Source organism: Wasmannia auropunctata, unplaced genomic scaffold (genome assembly GCF_000956235.1).
Source record: "Wasmannia auropunctata unplaced genomic scaffold, wasmannia.A_1.0 LD336035.1, whole genome shotgun sequence".
NCBI lineage: Eukaryota > Metazoa > Arthropoda > Insecta > Hymenoptera > Formicidae > Wasmannia > Wasmannia auropunctata.
In genome coordinates, this window is record NW_012026855.1 from 1136428 (window position 1) to 1156570 (window position 20143).

General features: G+C 36.5%; 3 protein-coding genes across 4 annotated transcripts in view; 2 read left to right on the forward strand and 1 right to left on the reverse strand.

Moving 5' to 3' along the window:
* LOC105452258 (apolipophorins) overlaps positions 1-1525 on the forward strand; it is a 26020-nt gene extending 24495 nt beyond the window's left edge. The window contains exons 24-26 of the mRNA XM_011693220.1: positions 415-660; positions 803-1009; positions 1165-1525. Coding sequence (XP_011691522.1) covers positions 415-660; positions 803-1009; positions 1165-1194 — 483 coding nt within the window. The 3' untranslated portion in view covers positions 1195-1525. The remainder of the gene's footprint in view (positions 1-414; positions 661-802; positions 1010-1164) is intronic.
* A 3198-nt stretch (positions 1526-4723) lies between these two features.
* Positions 4724-20143, reverse strand: part of LOC105452260 (BTB/POZ domain-containing protein 7) — a 20102-nt gene continuing 4682 nt past the window's right edge. Inside the window, 3 exon segments of the mRNA XM_011693223.1 lie at positions 4724-7790; positions 8263-8478; positions 19762-20067. Coding sequence (XP_011691525.1) covers positions 7494-7790; positions 8263-8478; positions 19762-20067 — 819 coding nt within the window. The 3' untranslated portion in view covers positions 4724-7493.
* On the forward strand, positions 11842-19349 carry LOC105452259. Of its 2 annotated transcripts, none has more exons than XM_011693222.1 (3): positions 11842-12275; positions 16936-17037; positions 17159-19349. In XM_011693222.1, coding segments are annotated over exons 2-3 (1236 nt in total). In that variant the 5' UTR covers positions 11842-12275; positions 16936-17035; the 3' UTR covers positions 18393-19349. The 2 variants fall into 2 exon arrangements, with proteins under 2 accessions (XP_011691524.1, XP_011691523.1); XM_011693221.1 differs by lacking the exon at positions 11842-12275 and adding an exon at positions 12297-15732.

Consider the following 20143-nt stretch of genomic DNA (forward strand, 5'->3'; position numbering starts at 1 on the left):
CGTGTGCTCTTCCGATCCTCTTCAGTCTTTTGTAAAATATTACATACGTGTCGCTTCACCTTCGTGTGTTACATACATAATTGTCAGATGCTGTGTCTAATTATCATAGCGAATAATTAGACACAGCATTTGACAATTACATATGTATGTAATATATGAAGGTGAAGGGACATGTACTTAATACGTAATATTTTATAAAAGACCAATGAATTTTATTATTAAAACACATCTCAATACACATAATAACTGTCAAAATATGTAATGACAGCCGCTCAATGAAGTAAGCATAGTGAGATAGGAACGCGGCAACAAATAATTTTTCGAAATGCGAGTTACCGACTTAACATGTCTTTTTTAGATAGAAAAAAAATCAACGGTAACGCAGAAAGATTCCAAGTGCTTTCTGTTTTTCAGCTTCAACAATTGAGGCTTATACTCGCACTGAAGGCGTACCGAGATTTGGGAATGAACTACTATCACGTGTACAATACCAAAGACATTCAGGTCTCTGGCAAAGTGCAAAAGAACATCGTTGGCTACGATAGCGACAGTGTATACGTATTCGGCGACAACAAGAAGAGGCCATTGACCGGAAACACTGACCTCAAAAACAACATGGTCCTCCCTGTGGTTGACGTGTGTGCCGACTTTGCTGTCGCGGTAAGTACGCGGAGAAAAAAAAAAATCGATTAAACATCATATGGAGATAGTTCAATTAATAAAGGCTAATCACTCTAAATATGTAACAAATAAATGAAGAGAAATGAAGAGTAATCGGATTGTTATTATAACATTGTTGCAGTCTGGCGGAGCGGCGTTCAGTTCCAACAACTTGGTGGACGCTAAACCGAATCAGAAGAGGCAATTCGCTCAGGTTATCGCTAGAAAGATCGCCGAGGACATCACGAGTATCGAAATCGAACAGGATTGCGTGTGCAACCAAGTACACGGATTACTTGGACAGTCTCGCTGTAAGATCGTAGGACACAAGGAGAAAGAGCAACTTGCGGTGAGTATTCATACTTTAAATTATAATTAAGGCAATAACCGTTAGCTTGCGAACGTTATTAGCGTGCGAGCGAGTAATGCCAACATAATATGTAAATTTAATCGAGGTAACATCGGTGTTAGAAATGATACGATCTATTTTATTTGTTATTGTAGAGACACACGAAAGGAGGAGTGAAGGGTTGAAGGAGCCACAGTACTACGCATACTATTATTACTAATTAATTTAGATATAATCTATTTGTTACTTTGTTACAATAATCGTAAAAGTCTTTTTGATAGAGATAAGTGATATAATTGCGTCATTCGGTCGGTAATATCGCCGATTTTCCACAGATCAAATAAAATTCAAGACTCAAAAATTGTGCCTCAACGATAAACTTCCTTCGTTTTCTAGATCTAATGTTAAAATTAATGTGAATGCAATAAATTGATGTGCCATTTATCGATGTACAACCAGCGATATTTTACAGAGAGAAATAAACATTGAACACATACCGTTTGTGTGTACTGAAAACTTGTTAGTGCCCTCGTTAGCTCTTCGCGCCCTCCACCAACATTTTCTATGTGTTCCATTCACATCGAGAGAAGAAGCATTGTGATTATTTTATGCATATCTCGCGCGTACAGAGTTCTAGGAAAAACTTTCAATTTCTTCGAAGAATTCACATCTTGACATTTAGATGTTGACCCCGACTTCAAGCGTTAAGAACTTAGTTTCAGATAAGACTTCAACATTCCAAGATGTACTACAATTCTTCATTATAATTCAAGCTTCTGAAATTGATGACGACTTTGTATTTGTAAGTTTCTCAAACTCAAAATGTAACTTCTCTGCCGTAAATTTGTATTATTTCCAATTTTCTGAGAAACTTCCAAAAATATACGTTAGAAAAATAAAAATCTGTACCCTTAATAATTCCATTTTATTTCTTCACTCAAAATTGAAACGATGATCCTATCGATGATTATAAGTTATATTTTACACAGTGCATATATAAGTATACTTTTTATGACGTGCAGAATATTATTTTACTGACATCTTGAATAAAAGATGAACGACCTATTTTTGGAGACAAAAACGAGTTAATGTCTTATAAAAAGAAGTTAAATTGCCTCACGTGAAATTGAATGTACTTCACGTCCGATACACCTGAATGCTTAAGCAGATTATGATACGTAAACGCGATTCGATTGCGTGAAAGCAAAACTAAAAATACGTTGTCAAACTGTAGTTACCAGAACTATAATATGCGTATATATATTTTTTATTAATGCTAAATATAGTGTGCTCCACAACTTATGACTTTGATAGATTTCTCCGATCAATCCAGAATTGATTTATATGCGACGGAAATGTCAAAAGTCACCATCTATCGCGATTTTCGATTTTCTACGTTACACGTTTTCATAACTAAACTTTCAATAAATACGCAAAAAACAACTTCACAAAACAGTTTTTCAAATTAAATAGCCTGCAAACATATTCGGGTATGTTGTAAAACGTTAAAACTAGAAGACATAGCTTTTATCTTTAAACATATCGAAATTTGCAAAATAATAATTAAAGAGTGTATAATTATTTTTAAGAAACTGAATGATTATGAAGTGTATTAAATATCATGAAACTTCTGTTTAAAATATTTTTCCCATTTCATTCAAATTTAAATATATCGAAACTTCCAAGGCTTTTTTAAACTTTTAAATATACGCGAGCGTATATTTAATGTTATTTATTTACATATCAAAACTTCGAAGACTTCTTTATATTTTCAAATGCGTATTTAATAAATTAATATTAAATGCACATTTAAAAGTTTAAAGTATCCTTCAAAGTTACAATATATTTCAAACGAATTGAAATGAACAAATATTTTAAACGAAAGTTTCATAATATTTAACATGCGTTTTACAACCATTAAGTTTCTTAAGTGCTACACTCTTTTATATATTATCATTATCTTTACAAATTTCGATATTTTTAAAAATAAACATGACTTTATGTATTATTAAAATATTTTACCTTTTATGCACGTATGACAATGTTATTCTGCAATCGTGTTTTGCAGAATTAATATGTTACACGTGTCACGCTAATGTTGTGCATGTATTACTTGATAACAGCTTTTTCTGCAACTGCAAGATAACACTTTCCTGCATGCTTCTGTATCTTTTTAAGATACATGTCATGGTCGAATCTCAAAAGTTTATCTCTTTGAGTCCATCATTATTCGGGATTTCTGACAACGAGCGGAATAAACTAATATTTTTTTCATAACAAGGGCAAATATGTGGTTTTACCAAAATTACGTCAACAAAGTTATATACACAAAAGTTCTTTCTAAAGGGAATCTCCTGATTAAATAATTTTTTCAATAAAAATACTCTATAATCATTGATCTTTAATCTCTTGGAATTCACGAAGATAATGATAGGAAATATATTGAGAAATGTACAGATATCAAACGTCGATAAACCGAAAAAGACAATTATACAATGCAAATAACCGAAACAATTATAAAATGCATTAAATATATACTATAAATTCTTTGTCTAAAATATTTTGTAATTTTTCAATATTTCACAACTTCAACGATCTGTTTGAAATTAGATATGCTCCGTTAGCTTCAAGAATTCGTTCGTTTCAATCTTTAAACGCGCGAGAAAACATTTGTAAAGAAAATACGTGCCTCTTATTGTTAACTATTTTATGTTTGAAACTTCAAAATATATCAATAAAATATTTTCATATATTTTCTTACGAGAGTAAACAGATTTTATCTATTTGCGAAGTTTCCGAACAACTCATCATCAATCATTTATAACTCGAAAAACCATTGATGTCTCGATATTTTTACCGAGGAAGAAATCAACTTCGAATTCATTTGGAGATCTGTCGTTTAAACTCGCGAATTAAACGTCACGTAACGTCCCGTAAGTGGATAGAATCACGCGAACTGAAGCCTAAATCAAGCTACACTTGAACATCCATAACGAACGCCGTTAATAATTTCAAGGAAGCGAACGCAACTTATGTAACAGGCGGCAACACTCAGTTTTACTCGGAAGGGATATTATTATTTCACTTTATAATATCCATCGCAAAGAATATTATTTTAAGAAAATTTAAATTGGACGTGAAAAGATTAGAATCGTCTCCTGTTTATTTTCCAGCTGCTTATTATTCACAGCAAATTTGTTCGCTGGTATTAAATACTGGATTTACGCGATAAGCCCCTCGCGACAGGGTTATTTTTGTGCAACGGTAAAAATACGGGGCGACAGGAATTTTCACTTGAACGACACAAGTCATCGTCGACTTTACGTGCTGAATTATGCGGTGTGCAGCCCGTCGATCTGTTGTACGCGCGTAAGCGCACGCTCCGTGACGTCAAGAGCAAATATGCGAGGCTGGATTTTGCCTGGGCCGTTCCCGAGTATGTACAGCGTTTTTACATAAATTCGGTCTGAGTAATGGCGCGGGAAAGTTTTGACATTTCCTAAGCATCCGCTCTGATGTATTTCTGCGGTCCACCGGTATTATTTTACTAAAAACAGTATGCCTGTTTACGTAATGCGTTTATTATTTGGCGTTGTAAAACAGAGTTGGACACGGGGATAAATCTCGCGATTTCGCCGACGGTTATTTTGCGACGGATACTTACGTAAACCGTGAATTGCGCTTAGGAAAACGGAGAAATAACAGCGAGTCCTCTTTTTTTTCCATTCTGAAATATTTATTAAACTTTATTTTTAAATATATCTTAGCGAGCCATCTATCGTGTGAGTCATAAAAAAGATAAACTGTCCGAAAACTTTATTTTGCAGCGAACATAATGCAACACCTTGTGACAGAGCTTACAAAAATCAACAATTTCGTGGAAGAAAACGAAGGGTGAATGTCTTGAATGGAAGAACCTAAATCGCTTTTCTTCTCTTTTTTTTTGCGACGCACGAACTATACGAATGTCAAAATACTACTCTCGCGATATACCTCAGTCTATACAGTATTAATCTATCTACGTGATAACTATTCTTTTTTTATTCTGGTCTTAAAAGTTGGTCTAGTTGCTTTATTTAAATCATAACTTCGCCAATCGATCGTGGATTCACGAACTACTGTCGCTCTTGATATTATCTGACACGCCGTCGTGAATTCACGATCTAAACGTCCTTTCTCAGATTATACAGATTCAATTAATTTTACGATTCGTGAAATATAGTAAACGCGAGTGATACGCTTTACAAAGCAGACGACCGGTATTTATAGCTTATGCGACTCGCGTACAGTTAACGATATTTTACATAATCATATATATCCTTCTGAATCCAGGTCTGCTGGTGAAATTCGTTTATAAACCACAATATGACCGAACTCAATAACTTTCTCGAATAATATCACAATTTATGCCAGCGGTGATAACAACGCCGAATTTCATTCCTGTCTAGGAGGAAATGTGTTCTTCTAAGAAAATATATTATAACGAAACGCACATATAATACAATCGATAAAGTTGATTGAACGATTAATTTATGGTTTGTATATATAAATATATATATATATATATATATATACGCAGGAAATAATGATTTCGAATACTTAACGTAAGGACGGTAAAGGAATTCTTTGAATATACGGACTCTATAATCGAGTAGCTTAATGATAATTACATCTCATGTCGACACCGAGGAGCCATATTAAATAAGGAATAATTACTATCTCTCGGTATTAATCTGTACGCTTAGAATGATTAACTCTCGCCTGATCGTTGTTGCTTCAAACGAAAGTGAAAGTGACTAGTTTTCCACCGTTTACTACTTGCATTGCACGGAAGTATTAAAATAAAGTCTGACATTTTATGACTTTTGCGGAACGAAATACGCACGGTAACCCAGAAAGAAACTTCGTTGCAAATTCATCATTGATCAGGCCGATGTGGCCGATCGTTTTTTCCTAATGAAAAAATCAGTGACAATTTAATTACACGTCACTTGTTTCTCGATTATTGCCATTTCAGTACCTTGTCTTCCTAACTCGAAAGTTTAGCTTCCGTTAAATTAAATTCTTCTTGAGGTTACGCAAAAAATTCGTTATACCATTTGCATGTATTCCTTGAATTGAGTTTGCCAAGGAACTTCCCGAGATTCGCGCAGTTTCAACTCGGAAATAATATCCCGAGATTGAAACGCCGTTTTTTGCTTTCACAACTTTGTCAACTATCGTCGAGAGAGATGATACACGACTTCTGGGTCACCCTGTATATAGCACGTACCCTGTTTGTGGATATATTACAAAAGCCGCGGCGGGGCAAGGCCGGCGGAAGCGTTACATTTAAATTCATGGAAAACTTTTTCTTAGAAAATTCTCATGCACCCGGGCACTTAGCGATAATTAATTAACCCATTAAATATCGTGAACGTCACGCACGCTTTTTACGACCCGAGGCGCCCCGGACGTCATCTCTAAGCGCGCGATATATGTTTTATCGATTGGATTTCTCTTGTGTACTTACAGCCTTACTATAGCCCGTCATACATCGAAACTGCCCTAGAAGAGAGGAAAAATTAAAAAGTTTAGCATAGCAAAATGTCATCAAGCGCTTCGCAGCTCCGTTCGCGTGAGTAGCCGCCGCCACCGCCGCCACCGCCACCGCCATCGCCGCCGTCGCTTTCTCTGCGAGAAGAAACAAATGTACGAGGAATACGCGGCACTTTCACTTTCCTGTAATAATTATTATGTGGAGTATAAGGATGGTGATGTGACAAGGCGCGATTTATTCAATATCCCGTACATTGTTCCTCTTTCGTTTCTTTTTTTTTTTCTCTTCTGGAGACTTTCTTGCTAAGCAGTCTTGACACTTCAGAGCCAGAACCGCGAACACACATTATGTTCCCCACGTACACACGCATACGCGCACGCATACACATAAGTACACCCACATGCACATATCACGATTACATTTTTATATGTATAAATCACAATCGCAATTTCTTCTCATACACGATTGCACTTAATAGTTACATTTATATATTCATATTTATATTTTTATTTATATATATATTTATATATTTATATATATAGATTGTACGGTGTGAAACCTTCGTATACTCTGTATACGTTCGCACCGTACTCGATAAGCATCAAGGTTCTTTTTCTTTTTGTGTGTTCACAGAGAGTGTAACTTCCAGATCCGGTAAGATTACGGATACTCTTAAACCAAGTACTTTCTACTCTTTTTTTTTTAAGCTTGCTTTAAATAAAAATGTACATACAATTATCCTTGTAATAAATTTGTACCCGCAATAACAAGGTTTCATCGATACACGCTACGATAGAGAGAGAAAGAGAGAGATAGAGAGAAGCTATGTAATAATAAGGGGGCGAAAGGGAAAGAAGGAGAGAAGAGAGAGAAGAAGAAATGCAAAGGGGAGGATCGTCAGTAGTTGCCGCGTTGCTCGCTCCATCCGCATATCGTATATAAATTTCAAATAAACCTCGGTAAGGCAGTGCCAGCACGATGATACACGTAAGGTGGAGGCGGCGGGCCGGAGAAGTGCCTTTGATGCTGATGGGGAAGCGACGACCGGTGGGCAGCCGGCTCGATGGTTCCGCCGCCCGACGGGGAAACGTGCGGTAAGAGGTGCGACGCCCCGTCACCGAGATCCAATTCCAGTTCCTGCTCCTCGATTAAATGCAGAGCGCCGAAGGAGGCCGTCGCCATCGCTACGTCCGGCATCACGCCCGACAGCTGGCCGTCGCTGCAGGAATTGCCCTCTTGCTGCTGCGAACGAAAGAAATCGGAGCCGCGCCGTTTTGCGTAATCCGTTTCTCGAGGAAGCGGCAACAGCAAGCTAATCGAGCGAGTGTAAGCTAACGCGATCGCGGGGCAGCGATACGATTACGACGTAAACGGGAAGAAGGGAAAAAAGATATAGAGAGACGAAGAGACTCGCGCCGCTGCGCAAATGGGGGAAAACGATTCCGTAACCACACGGTCTGCGAGAATCGCCATCGGTTGCACCAAGAGTTCGGATTGTACAAGACCCCGGCCCGGTAATTTGCCCGGTTTCCCAACTAGATTGCAATCCCGTCTCGCGGTCTACCGAGGCTCTAATTAAGAATTATCGGGTCTAAGGCGCGCGCGCGCGCGCGCGCGGGCGCGGGCGCTGTGTGTATATATACGCGAGATTTAGAGTCGCCCGCGAGGTAATACGAATACGCGCGGCAATATACGTAAGCGTGTCGTCCCTTACCTCGGCAAGAAGTCTGCAGCTCTCTCCCTCGGTCACTATAGCTGGAAGTTCGTGTCTATGTGCGTAAGACGAAGTCGGCCGAGGAAATGTCATGTTCCTCCCGTAACACACCGGGGCGGTAGTTCTCACACGAATACCCATGCCCGGCGAGTCAATGTCCTCTATATCTGTCATCCTCTGCTCGTTTTGCTCTTTCATACTGTAAGACGCTGTGTTCTGAAATCGATACGCCGGCAATTTATCGCGCGCTGACCGCTAGATGAAAGATGCATTAAAAGCTCGGAATAATACAGGAGGGGAAAGACCCCGCGATTAAGCGGGGGTAGGAGGGGAGTACGAGAGGGAGGGAGAGGGGGGGGGAGAGAGATGACGGTTTGTGGGACGTCGACGGTATCGCGCCGAGGGATATATTAATCGGAGAGGATCGTCGACGAGGGGGATCGGATAGAGTCGGATAGAGGCTGGGATGGCGTAAATATAGATAGATATAAATGAGCGAGAATTAAAATGAGTCGATTGCGTTGCACGACCGAGGGGGAGGGAGGGTGAGGATTCGATAAAACGAATTCATAGAAATGAATCTATACGCTCGCGGAGTGTCCTCCGGACTCGCTGGGTGAGGGTTGGGGGTTTTCCCCATCTGCCTACCGAAATAGAATGCGAGCCGTGACCTAATTGACGTGTGTCGCACGCGCTTGCCTAGGAAGAGAGACATTAATGCAGCGAACGAGGAGTGATGCCTTGCATACGTTAGCGCGGCCGCTGCAAATTAGCGCGAGCGACGGCGACACGCGCGATTATTTCACGCGCGGTAACCGGCACCTGTTCTCAGGTGTCGGTCTTCCCATTAGGCCTTCCTCTTACCGCACACCTGTGCGCGGCTCGCGAAATTACACGCCTATAAATCTCGCCCGAAGAATGACAAAGCACTCTTTCCGTGCAATTACACGTGACTTTTATTTTTTTTTTTTTCCTTTTCCTCTCTATTGCCGCATTTTCGGCTATCCGACACGCTACCCAGACCACGTGTCTGGATCCGGAAAGTACTAAATTATTTTTTTGTCTTTTACGTTTCTCGCTTCTAAAACACATTTTTACAACCCGGTACGTATTAAATCATTACGTACCGCATGAGTCGTGTCGCATGAATCAAAATAGCGAGCGGTGATATTAAAGCTGTTATACTGCACGAGGGAATCTCCAAACACTTCCGCGATATTATCTAGGATAACGTTTACGTGTTACACAACAGTCTTATCGCAAAATACCAAATTATATTAAATAAAGCTCATAAATAGTGATAGGTACGCTATCGACATATATAGAGTTTACATGAGAATTGTATTGCCAATTAAGAGCAATTAACTTTGGAAACTCGAGAGAATTAACTAATAACGACGCATGCATCGATACTGATAACGACGCATAAAACCGTTTTGCGTTACAATATTTAAATAAAAAAAAAATTTTAATAACTTCTGCTGCAATGTTATTTGCCGCAATTCAATCTCGACCGTGTTAAAATATTTTGTATTCTTCGCGAGAAGAAACAAGTTTAAAGATAAATATTACTTCTAAGATCATAAAGACGTAAGCGAGGCGATAATAAGAACTAATTATGAAACTCGATAAACGATTCACTTAAACGGTGAAATCTATTTTCCTTATAGATCGATTTTGCATGCCTGAGTCACTTGAGAAAAAACAATAAACAACGCGACACGCAAAGTTACAAGAATTGCAAGATGATGAGATTGATCTTTAATCTCGCGTCATCTAACACCTAATGAACGGAATTGTTCCAAGCGAGCCACCAAAGTTCGCCTGGCACATACGTAATGTTGTTTTGACACGTTAGAAACGTTATGTCATCGCACATGACGATAATATGTTCCACTGACAAACACGTACGTGCGACGATATTAACGTGCATGATTTTAAACCGTAAATAATGTCGCGTAAACGTAAAAAAAAAAACTTCATGCGCCACCTGCATTACGAAACATGTCCAATAATTTGTTTGACATTCGGACACCGTTTTTATAAACGGCGAAAATTATATTTTATTTCTCTCTCTCTTCGCGCGCATATATTAAATTCTAAACTACATGTATATCGCATTAAATTCTGAATTTTTTATATAAATGCTACGCTATTTTATTCATTTACCATGTCTGTAATTAAAATAATTTATTATAACGAGAGCAAAGATAAATAATAACGAAGGGAAAAAATACGATAAAAACAAAACTTTCATTCTCTACGCGATATTAAAATGAGGTCTGGCATTATTATGTAACTTCCATTATTCCAGAGACGAATGGAAATAATTTCAGGTATACTCAGATTTGTGTAAATCGCGTTTGCGGGCTCGCATCATTTTACCCGTATAGCATCGATGCCGCAGTGATGCAACATGCCGCACGTATTTGATAATACGTCTCTGCATTTATTCATGCATAATGCTGCACCAGCTACGCTACAGAGATTGCATGCGTTTCATCCGATTGGCGGTAGTCGCAAGTGTCGTTTCATGATTCATCCGCTTGTCACCCTGGTGCGACACCGCGTATATCTATCACCAGTATCACCGTACACAAACCGCGCGCTTAAAGCGGGAACGCGAAAATAAATTATTTTTGGTGAACAGCCGCTCATCGTACACGCCGTTAATAAAAACCCAGCGTGAAAAACTGCGGCATTTTACTACAATAAAAAAGTGTGAAATATTTGTAATACCATATTTCGTTGAGAGAAAAAACAATGCTGTTAATTAAAAATTACATACTAGATAAAAGATTATATTTGTGTTATTATTAATAAATTGTATCGCGAAAGCATATCGACGTGACATTTTATAAACAACAAAAATAAAATAATATATATGAATAAAAAGAAATATATTAATGTAAAACATACTGAGGTATATTTGCAGTCTGTGTATGTTTTTTTATACGTATACGGTCGTCTTATCGTTCGAACGTAGTACTGCTCATAATTTTTGCTAATTTACCCGATATTGAAAGTCAATTGCATCACTGTCGTTCGCATTGCGTAAATACGAATAATGCAATATAAATATGTTGAGTTATATATACTATAAATTAAAAATATTACGCCCACACAAAATTGCGTGCCGATAACGAAAGAGATAATAGAGTTCGAATTTTTGCAAGTCATATACAATTGCGGTCTTTAGTGTCAATTTTGAACATTTATTTTCAATGATTCATGCAACAAATATTTCATTTTATCGCCCCTTGAAATAATTTCAAAATTATGAAATAAAAATTAGAAAAATTAAGAATAGAAATTCTTTTTATAAAGTAGTTTCTACTTTTATAGAAAGTTTTTTACTTTCGTTAATAATATAAAATAAAAAGGAATAGAAAGAAGTCCTAAGTCCTTGACTGATACCGAAGAAAAATTCACAGCATAAATTCATATTAACTTATTTAATTATTTTTGCAGATTAAGCATCATATAGGCTATCGACAATATGACTGTTTACATTGAAAAACCTTGATGTCGCGGCTGTTCGAAAAATCGCAATTTCACGAAGAGGAAGGATTATCTCTCGAGGACTGCATCATTTGCATTTCATTGCATTGAGACAAAATACGCATCTCGTGTCGCGTATCATCTTCAGTTCGCTGGTGCTCGTCTGTACGTGCGCGTAAGTACGTCTAATTCGACGTTGTGTTAGAAGACGCAGATAATGCGAACACAAGCGCAGAAAAAGGGGGAGAATAAGAGGCAAAGTCAAACAGCGACGAGAGTTTACTCGCAACGTTAGTCGCGCGTATTGCGCTGTGTCAAAGTGCTGTGTGAAAACCCACGCGCCGCATAAGGCAGACTTCGCAAAAAAAAAGAGAGAAAAATAAAAACAAGAGCTAGACGTTGTTTAGCAGATTCTAGTTAAGCACGTGTTACCATTTGATCTACGTCACGCTGATGACATCGCATTCTTGAACCGTGTGTCCGATTGCGTCTCGCTCTACATTAGCGTTAAGGTAAATGACGCACTCATTAATAGTAACGTATGCAAAATACGTACCGGTAGATCGAACGCGAGTATTAATATGCGATTACATAACAAAACCTTTTTCTATGTTTGTTTCGGTAAGGTAAGTAAATAAATAACGCACGATTGGCGCGTAAGCTTTCACGCTAGTCGAAAAAAAAAAAACGTCGAATTTAAGACAAACGTGGATTATATAATAACTATTGTATCAACATTGATGTGTCAATCCGTGCAAAAACAGTCATTCTGATTAAACGCGAGAAAATTTTGGCGCGTGTTTTTTTTTTCGCGATTTCGTGACGTGACAAAAGATTTAATTGCCATTCGAAATAAACATCGATACGTGAGACAGCAGTTACATAACAGGCAAAAATCCTAATATTTCTCTTGTTTATCTTGCACTAATAATAGCTCTATAATATCTAAACTACACGATCTACTTGTTCAAGCGACACGAAGGTCAAAGTGATATCGTATAATCAGGGTATTGATATCAAATGAAAATCAAGGACAGACCTAAACTCGAATGATAAGAATTGGCGAGCGGCTAACGCGTGCATGAATAGTGAATGCAGATGTGATTTTAATATGAAACACGTCTTTCAAGCCTCGTCTGCGAACGTGCCTAGCATGTTCGACGTTAAAACTCAATCCTCATCTTACGCTGCTTTGGTCGTTTTTGAGCAAAAGAAAAACACCGCGATAAGCCTTCCTTGTTTTTAGGATCATTGTTTTGGGGACCATTGTTTTAGCTCTTGACAAGCTCTTGCACGTTGAATAGAACAAGAAACATCTTCTACCTTGAAGAGTCTTAATGCCGATTAAATTATTCTGCCGTACATAAATGGTTTAATACACGTCACACGTAGCCTTAGGAGTTTCCTAATAAAGCCACTAATAGCCTGAGATTCTCAAAACTATTGGACACAAGTCGATATATCAATTCTTGCCGCGTGAGATTACACTACAGTCTTAGGCTTTACGAGGAAAATCAGCATATTGTCAACGGTATCGACGCTAATATAATACGCTTCCGAGTTCTCAGCTCTATAAACTACGCTGTATGCGCAGCTGCTGAGTTCGTGTCTGGCATGCAAGTCCTTCTTGCGATTTGAATTAATTCACGACACTCGCTTATTGTTAAGCCACGATTGTGTCATCTCGATCGCGCAGTCATTTATGCACGTAAAATGGCGATGCAATAGTCAAGTCGGTTAATATCAAGAAGAGTAAATAAAGATCGCGAAAAAGTATCGATAAATATTCTTTCTGTCTCGATAATACCTCAATAATTTGACATATTATATTAAATGTACATTTTTTAGGAAAATTGAGTGACAGTTGTTTGCTATTTGAAAAATTACTAAATTGCCTCCAATTATATTAATTCGGGAAATACATAAATATGCATCAGACTTATATTTACAAGTCAAGAATAATATTTAGAGATATCGCGCTCTTCTATTCTGCTTTAATTAAAATTTTAAAAATTTTCATTCAAGCTACTTGAATGTTATAAAGATATTTCTCACACTGAACGTTGAAACAATGTCAATAGAAATTGTGTGCAATGAAATTTTCGCTAGGAACTCCGGATTAGTCAATGAACCCGAAGATGGAAGAAAGTGTGGGAAATCTGGAACAAATCCACGTGCGTAAAGTTAAATAATACTACGCATTCAGCAGAGAGCAAATCAATGTATCTTTCGTGGGATGAGAACCTGGAAGATAATTTAACGAACCGAACAGCTTCCGCATTAGGAACGCATTTGCATACGCGTGGTATAGAAACGTGATTAAGCCTATTGGCGAGAAATAATCATCAACAGCCACAACGCATGATTATGTGATTATTGACCGATTATGACATAATAATGTTCAGAAAAAAGAAGAGACACGCATTACCTCAAGTTTTCCCTGTCTTTTTTCGTCCGTCTCATTCAACTTCCTCGTATATTACGAGTGCCTTCTAGTAACTTATTAATTATTTTTAAATTCATCAGTTTAAAAAGGGATTCATCTATAACAGACTTTTATTCTCTTATTATTTAGTTTCGAATAATAGAACGAAAAGCATGCTACGTAACGATTCCCTGAAAATACATCGAATTGATGGATCCTCGCAAATATAGGGATATAGGTCATGGATATCCCGAGTGATTTTTGATGTTCAAACTTACGGTACCTTCAATATTGGTCAGATATAGATATATAACTGGAAGAGATATAAAATAAAAGGCTGAGTAATATTCCTAATGTAATCATATACGATAATTACAAAATTATTTGAACACTTCTACACGGCGTATTAATCACTTGCGTTTTTACTAATTATTTTTTCTCCTAGTTAGGTAATATTTTTACACACATCGTAATATACCAATACTTTGGAAGATGTTTAGGTTAGTAACGAAAAAAAAGGAATATCCATAAAGTGGAAGTAAATAAGAGATCTTTATTCGCAAACAATTTCCAAAAATAAATTTGTGTTACTGCCAGAAATAAAACGTCACGTAACGTTGCATTCGTAACTGTGTCGTCGCAGTCACGGAGTCATTCGAGCAATTATACAGGGCACTGAAGTAATTGAATGTCTCAATACGACGAACTATAAAAGTCTTGAATGACTATTATCTTTCGACATTTATTCGCTAATCGTCGAAAGGAAAAACGTAAACAACCGAACGTTATCTACGATGATAAGTATCGGAGCCAAGAATTACAGTGACGTGTGCAGATAGCGTGACATTAACAAAATTGCAATTGCAAATTCTAGAAAAGTTCACGCACTTTAGGGGTAATTTAGTCACGGACGAACTCGTTGACATCGTTTCTGCAACATTTATCTTTAACACTCAAAGTTTCTCGTGTCGCGGAGTGCACTATAAATAGGTAATGCACACGCTCTTCGGCCGCGATAGTCGATTAATCTCAGCCAGAAAGGCTCCAATTGAGTTTCTATCGGTTTACTTGCATCCATGTAAGTGCAAAATAACGACGTTCGCGTTCTGCTTTCTGTACTCACACTGATCGTATATCGAGCGCCACGTCATTTATTCGTCGACAAAAATCGAGCCGTTATGATCTGTTTTCCCCGATGTCGTTGCATTTCGCAGTTGCATGTTACGCGCTACAGGCGATAAGGAAAACGATTGGCTTATCTACGAATTGAATTTACATGAACGAGTCATATAGCCGGCGAGGAGCCTACCGACAGTTCTCTCCCTACTATGATATAAAATAGCGACGCTTCACAACGTAATGACAGTTAATGCCGGAACATTTACGCGAGCGAACGTTACGAAGTAAAAAAACGCATATACGTCCTTATCGATAAAACACAAAGCTGACTGTAACCGAGTTAACGATAAGGTGATTTTTGCTTTCGACTGGAGATCGGTGCCACGAGGATATCTACGCGATAACATTTAAAGCTTTATAAAGTTGTAAGTAACTTTGTTACAATTACTTTAGGATCGATAGAATTTATTCGAAAGTTTAAAAGTCTTAGCACACATATATGTTGAAAAATTATAATTGTTCTTAGATGTTCGATTTTTCAATTTGTATAAATAAATAATTCTTCATAGGATCATGTTTCATAACAAATACTCAAAATTACGGTTATTTAGTTGAAATTTTTTTTCTATAAATGTATAATTTTATTATTAAAAATTGAAAGGAGCCATGGTGAAAGAGAAAGTTGCGGTAAAGTATCAAACTTTATATAAAACTTAACTTTATATCAAACGTAACATTATATAAAAACTTGAAAGAGAAGACTGATTATTATTAACCTTTAAACCATCACATCCCAAAAAATTACACTAATCACAATGTCGATCGACAGATCGCTATTATGCTCTCGCTAATTTTATAAGTTATGTACAATAAAAATGTATGTTTTCAGAATATTTGTGATGGGGAAAAAGAAAACTATATTTTAATGTGAGGGTTAACAAAAAAATCTCATATACAATAGAAATAAAATATATTTAAATGGTGACAAATAAGAAAATAGTTGACAAGTAACGTTTCAATAGCGGTCTGTGAAACCGATAGTGATTTAAAGGTTAATTACGATTATTATTAAATTATTAAATTTCAATAAATTGAAATCAAATTCGATGTATTGAAAATTTCTTCTGATACAAATCCACTGCACAACACTAGATTCGGATCGGAATAGCTGTTGTATTATTTCAGTTAATCTTTTGAATATGAATCGTAACAATTCATAATCCGTAACACGTGTCTCTTTCCCGAAATTGTCTAAGCGTTGCTGACGCTGCGTTATGGAAATGTGAAGTCTGCGATTAATGACAGATATTAATTCAAGTATATATATATATATACTTGCAATATGTTTGTATTAATTAAATTACGATTAAACTATTAAACATATAAATCTAATCTTCCTGGATATATATTAGTATCTTCTTATTTTTTCAGTGAATTTTATCAATCCTAAAGCTTGTAGCTATAATTTTATTTTTTTTTTATTACGTGAAAATGTGAAGCAATTTAATTAAAGAGTTTGTTACAGTATTAAAACTTAAAGAATTTTAGTGGATTAAATCGAGATTCACGAAAATAACAGTAGCATGTATCTTAATCTCGTTTTGGTTTAAAAGAAATTTATTTCACAGAGCCCCGAGATACATGACATTGGTGACTTAAACAACATCCAATCTACGTAAAAGAAGACTTAACCCCAGTTTCCAAGAAATCCCGTAGCAAATACGTACAATGTATGTCAATTACCGTATTTTATAACAATTCCACATAATTTATGTAATTAGAGTCACACAAATATACAACTTTAATTTCTCTGATAGTAATTCTAATATAAAATCTCTTTTTTTTTGTTAGGAAAACTCAAACATCGCTCGACATGCTTCCTGTTAAAAATCTGGATGCATTGTTAATGCAAACGTATGGCCCGAATTTTCGAATATACGATGTGGAATGGAGTCATTTAACAGATCCGGGAGAAAATTTTGGTAGTATAATACTGGCCGTTAATATCAACGCCGAGAATGATAAGCAGCGAACTCTAAATGTGGTTGTCAAATTGCCGCCGAAATCGGCGTATTTGATAGAATTGTTCGACAGCCCGGCATCGTTTAAGAAGGAACTGGAATTTTACAGCATGGTGGCACCGGAATTTCTAAAGTTGCAAAACGAAAGCGGGATCTCTCGGGAGGCCCTAAGCGTCATCGTGCCGCAATATTTAGGTGGCAGATTAGGTTTACGAGATCCGCAGTGTTTCGACGAGCATGCTGCCATCGTTTTAGAAAATCTGAAGAGTCACAATTACATAACGCAAGACCGCATCGTAGGTCTGGACAAGGTGCACATGGATTTCGCGATCAGCCATTTAGCCAAGCTGCATGCTATAACGATCGGTCTGAAGCTCAAGAAACCCGAATTCTTCAAGAAAACGGTGCTACCCGTTTTGGAGTTCGACGTAAATGAGGCCGCGATAAAAGGGACGACAGATATGATACAGAAGGCGCACAACGATTATAAAAGTATAAGGGAAGCGGAAGGTTATCTGGACAGAATCGAGAAGACAATCGAATATGGATTTGCATACAACGTAACGCCGGAAGAACCGTGGGCGACGCTGGTGCACAACGATTTCTGGGTGAATAACATGATGTTCCAGTACGACGAGTCAGACAAGCCGATCAATATGAAAATTGTGGACTTCCAATTGACGGTCTACAACTACGGTGTGAACGATCTTATATTTTTCCTTGTATCGAGTGCCCAGAAGGAAGTGCTCGATAATTATCTCGACGATATGATCGACTTTTATTACGACTCCTTCATAGAGAGCTTGAAGTCGCTAAGTGTAGACACAAAGGCATTTCCCAAAGGTCAATTTATGGAGCAATTGAATAAATGCGCGCCCGTCAAATTTAATCAGTGCATCATGATGGTGCAAGTAATACAAGCGGCGCGTGGTACTGTTTCGGAAACGGCGAATGAATCGGCTAACGAATGCGTTTTCGCAGGTGGGATCGATGATGATAATTACAAGCAAAAAATGTTGCACGTCTTGTCTACATTTGATCGAAAGGGATGGCTCGTGAATTGATTACGTAAACCTTTATCCGTAACAAATCAATCCTTTGGAAAAAAAGAGAAGAATCTTTGTTGGAAAAAAGATTCTTCTCATTTCTTTATATGTATAAATAATTACTACAAAGAAAATATTGATAGGTAGCTTTACCGATAGGATCGTTAAAATTTTATGTGAACATGACAAAAGTTCTCAGACAATATTAGATAATATCAAATGAAGACAATATTAGATAATATTATATAATAAGAACCAAAGTTAATGAAGGATAATTAATTTTATTAAATCAATAATTGTTAAATAAGACGAATGAATCAATTCTGAGCAGAATCGTAAGGTTCGTAACTTGTAAGACTTTCTCGTAAGACTTGTAAGAACTAATGATTAGAATAATATATTCTGTGCTGTAAGACGTATACTTCATAAATATGATTTCTCGTAAATCTTACGGCTAGCAAAAAGCTATAAAAATGATATTGCACAAAGTTATAAGCATTCAGTCATAAATTCTTACAAGTCTTACGAGAACAAGTCTTAAATTCTGCTTAGAATTGGCCCATAAATCTTATGAAATACTAACAATATGAAATTTATCTGTCACAACGTGACTGGTATTTTTAAAGACATTTTTAAAGACATTTTTAAATATTATTTAATAATATAAATTTTATAATTTTTAAACCATATTTTTAAAGACATAACAAACAAGTAGTTTTTAGTGTAAATAGTACACACACAATGTACGTAGGCTCTTAATTTAATTTTCTAACATGAGAACGTTATCAACGTTTATATTTCTCGTGTTTGTAAAAATATTTATATTCTTAATAATAATAAGTTCCATATGCATCACTTACGAAACAAAGTAGAGAAATTAATGATTTTTGTGTAAATATTGTAAATTACAAAGCAATGTTTTATGAGTACAAACATGACTATCAATAAATAAAATTTATAATATGTACAATGAAACAATCATTATCTATCTATTTTTATAATTTGCTCTGTCAGAGAATAATTTTCTGTAGAACGTATTTAACTTCATACAAATGAATTTAAATTCTTCTTGAAGATATTTCAGCATGTTATGCTGATGTAACGTTTTCTAGCGTTTTATGGCACTCATTCGCGACAATATTTAAATCGCGCGCACGAGAACGGCACTCGAGATTAATAAAAGAAACGTTACATTACGGTTTAATCATCTCAGAAATCTCTTACGGTTTCATATATTCATCTGTTTTCGTATTGATTTTTCCTGCTCCCAATTTTAGCCATGCAAATATGCGGAACGTTATTGTGCACGTTTTATTATATATTATTGTTATTGCTACAAACTACTGTAAATTAGTTAGAAGCAAGCGGTAACATAGAAAGTACTTACTTCGAGAAGATCGGCCACGGTATCGGGCAAATTGAACTCTCTGACAACGCGCAGTCGCACTTGCCGATTAATTTCGTGTCGCGAAGAAAGCGGCAAACTTATGGCTCGTTGACAACTGGGCGATTGTTTCAATTTCTGCTCTCGTTTCAGCATTGCGGCCATTGTTGCAGAGTCTGGTACTATAATACAATCAATTAAGTTATGTCTTTTATCCTTACATCAATTATCAGTTATCTAGCCTGTCTATTATTTTTTTCTTTTATCATTCCATTCTATTCGATATAAAAAATATTATTGAAGCATTTGCTTATTATAGTCTGTATTCTTATGTCAAATTGTACAGATATATATATATATATATATATATATATATATATATATA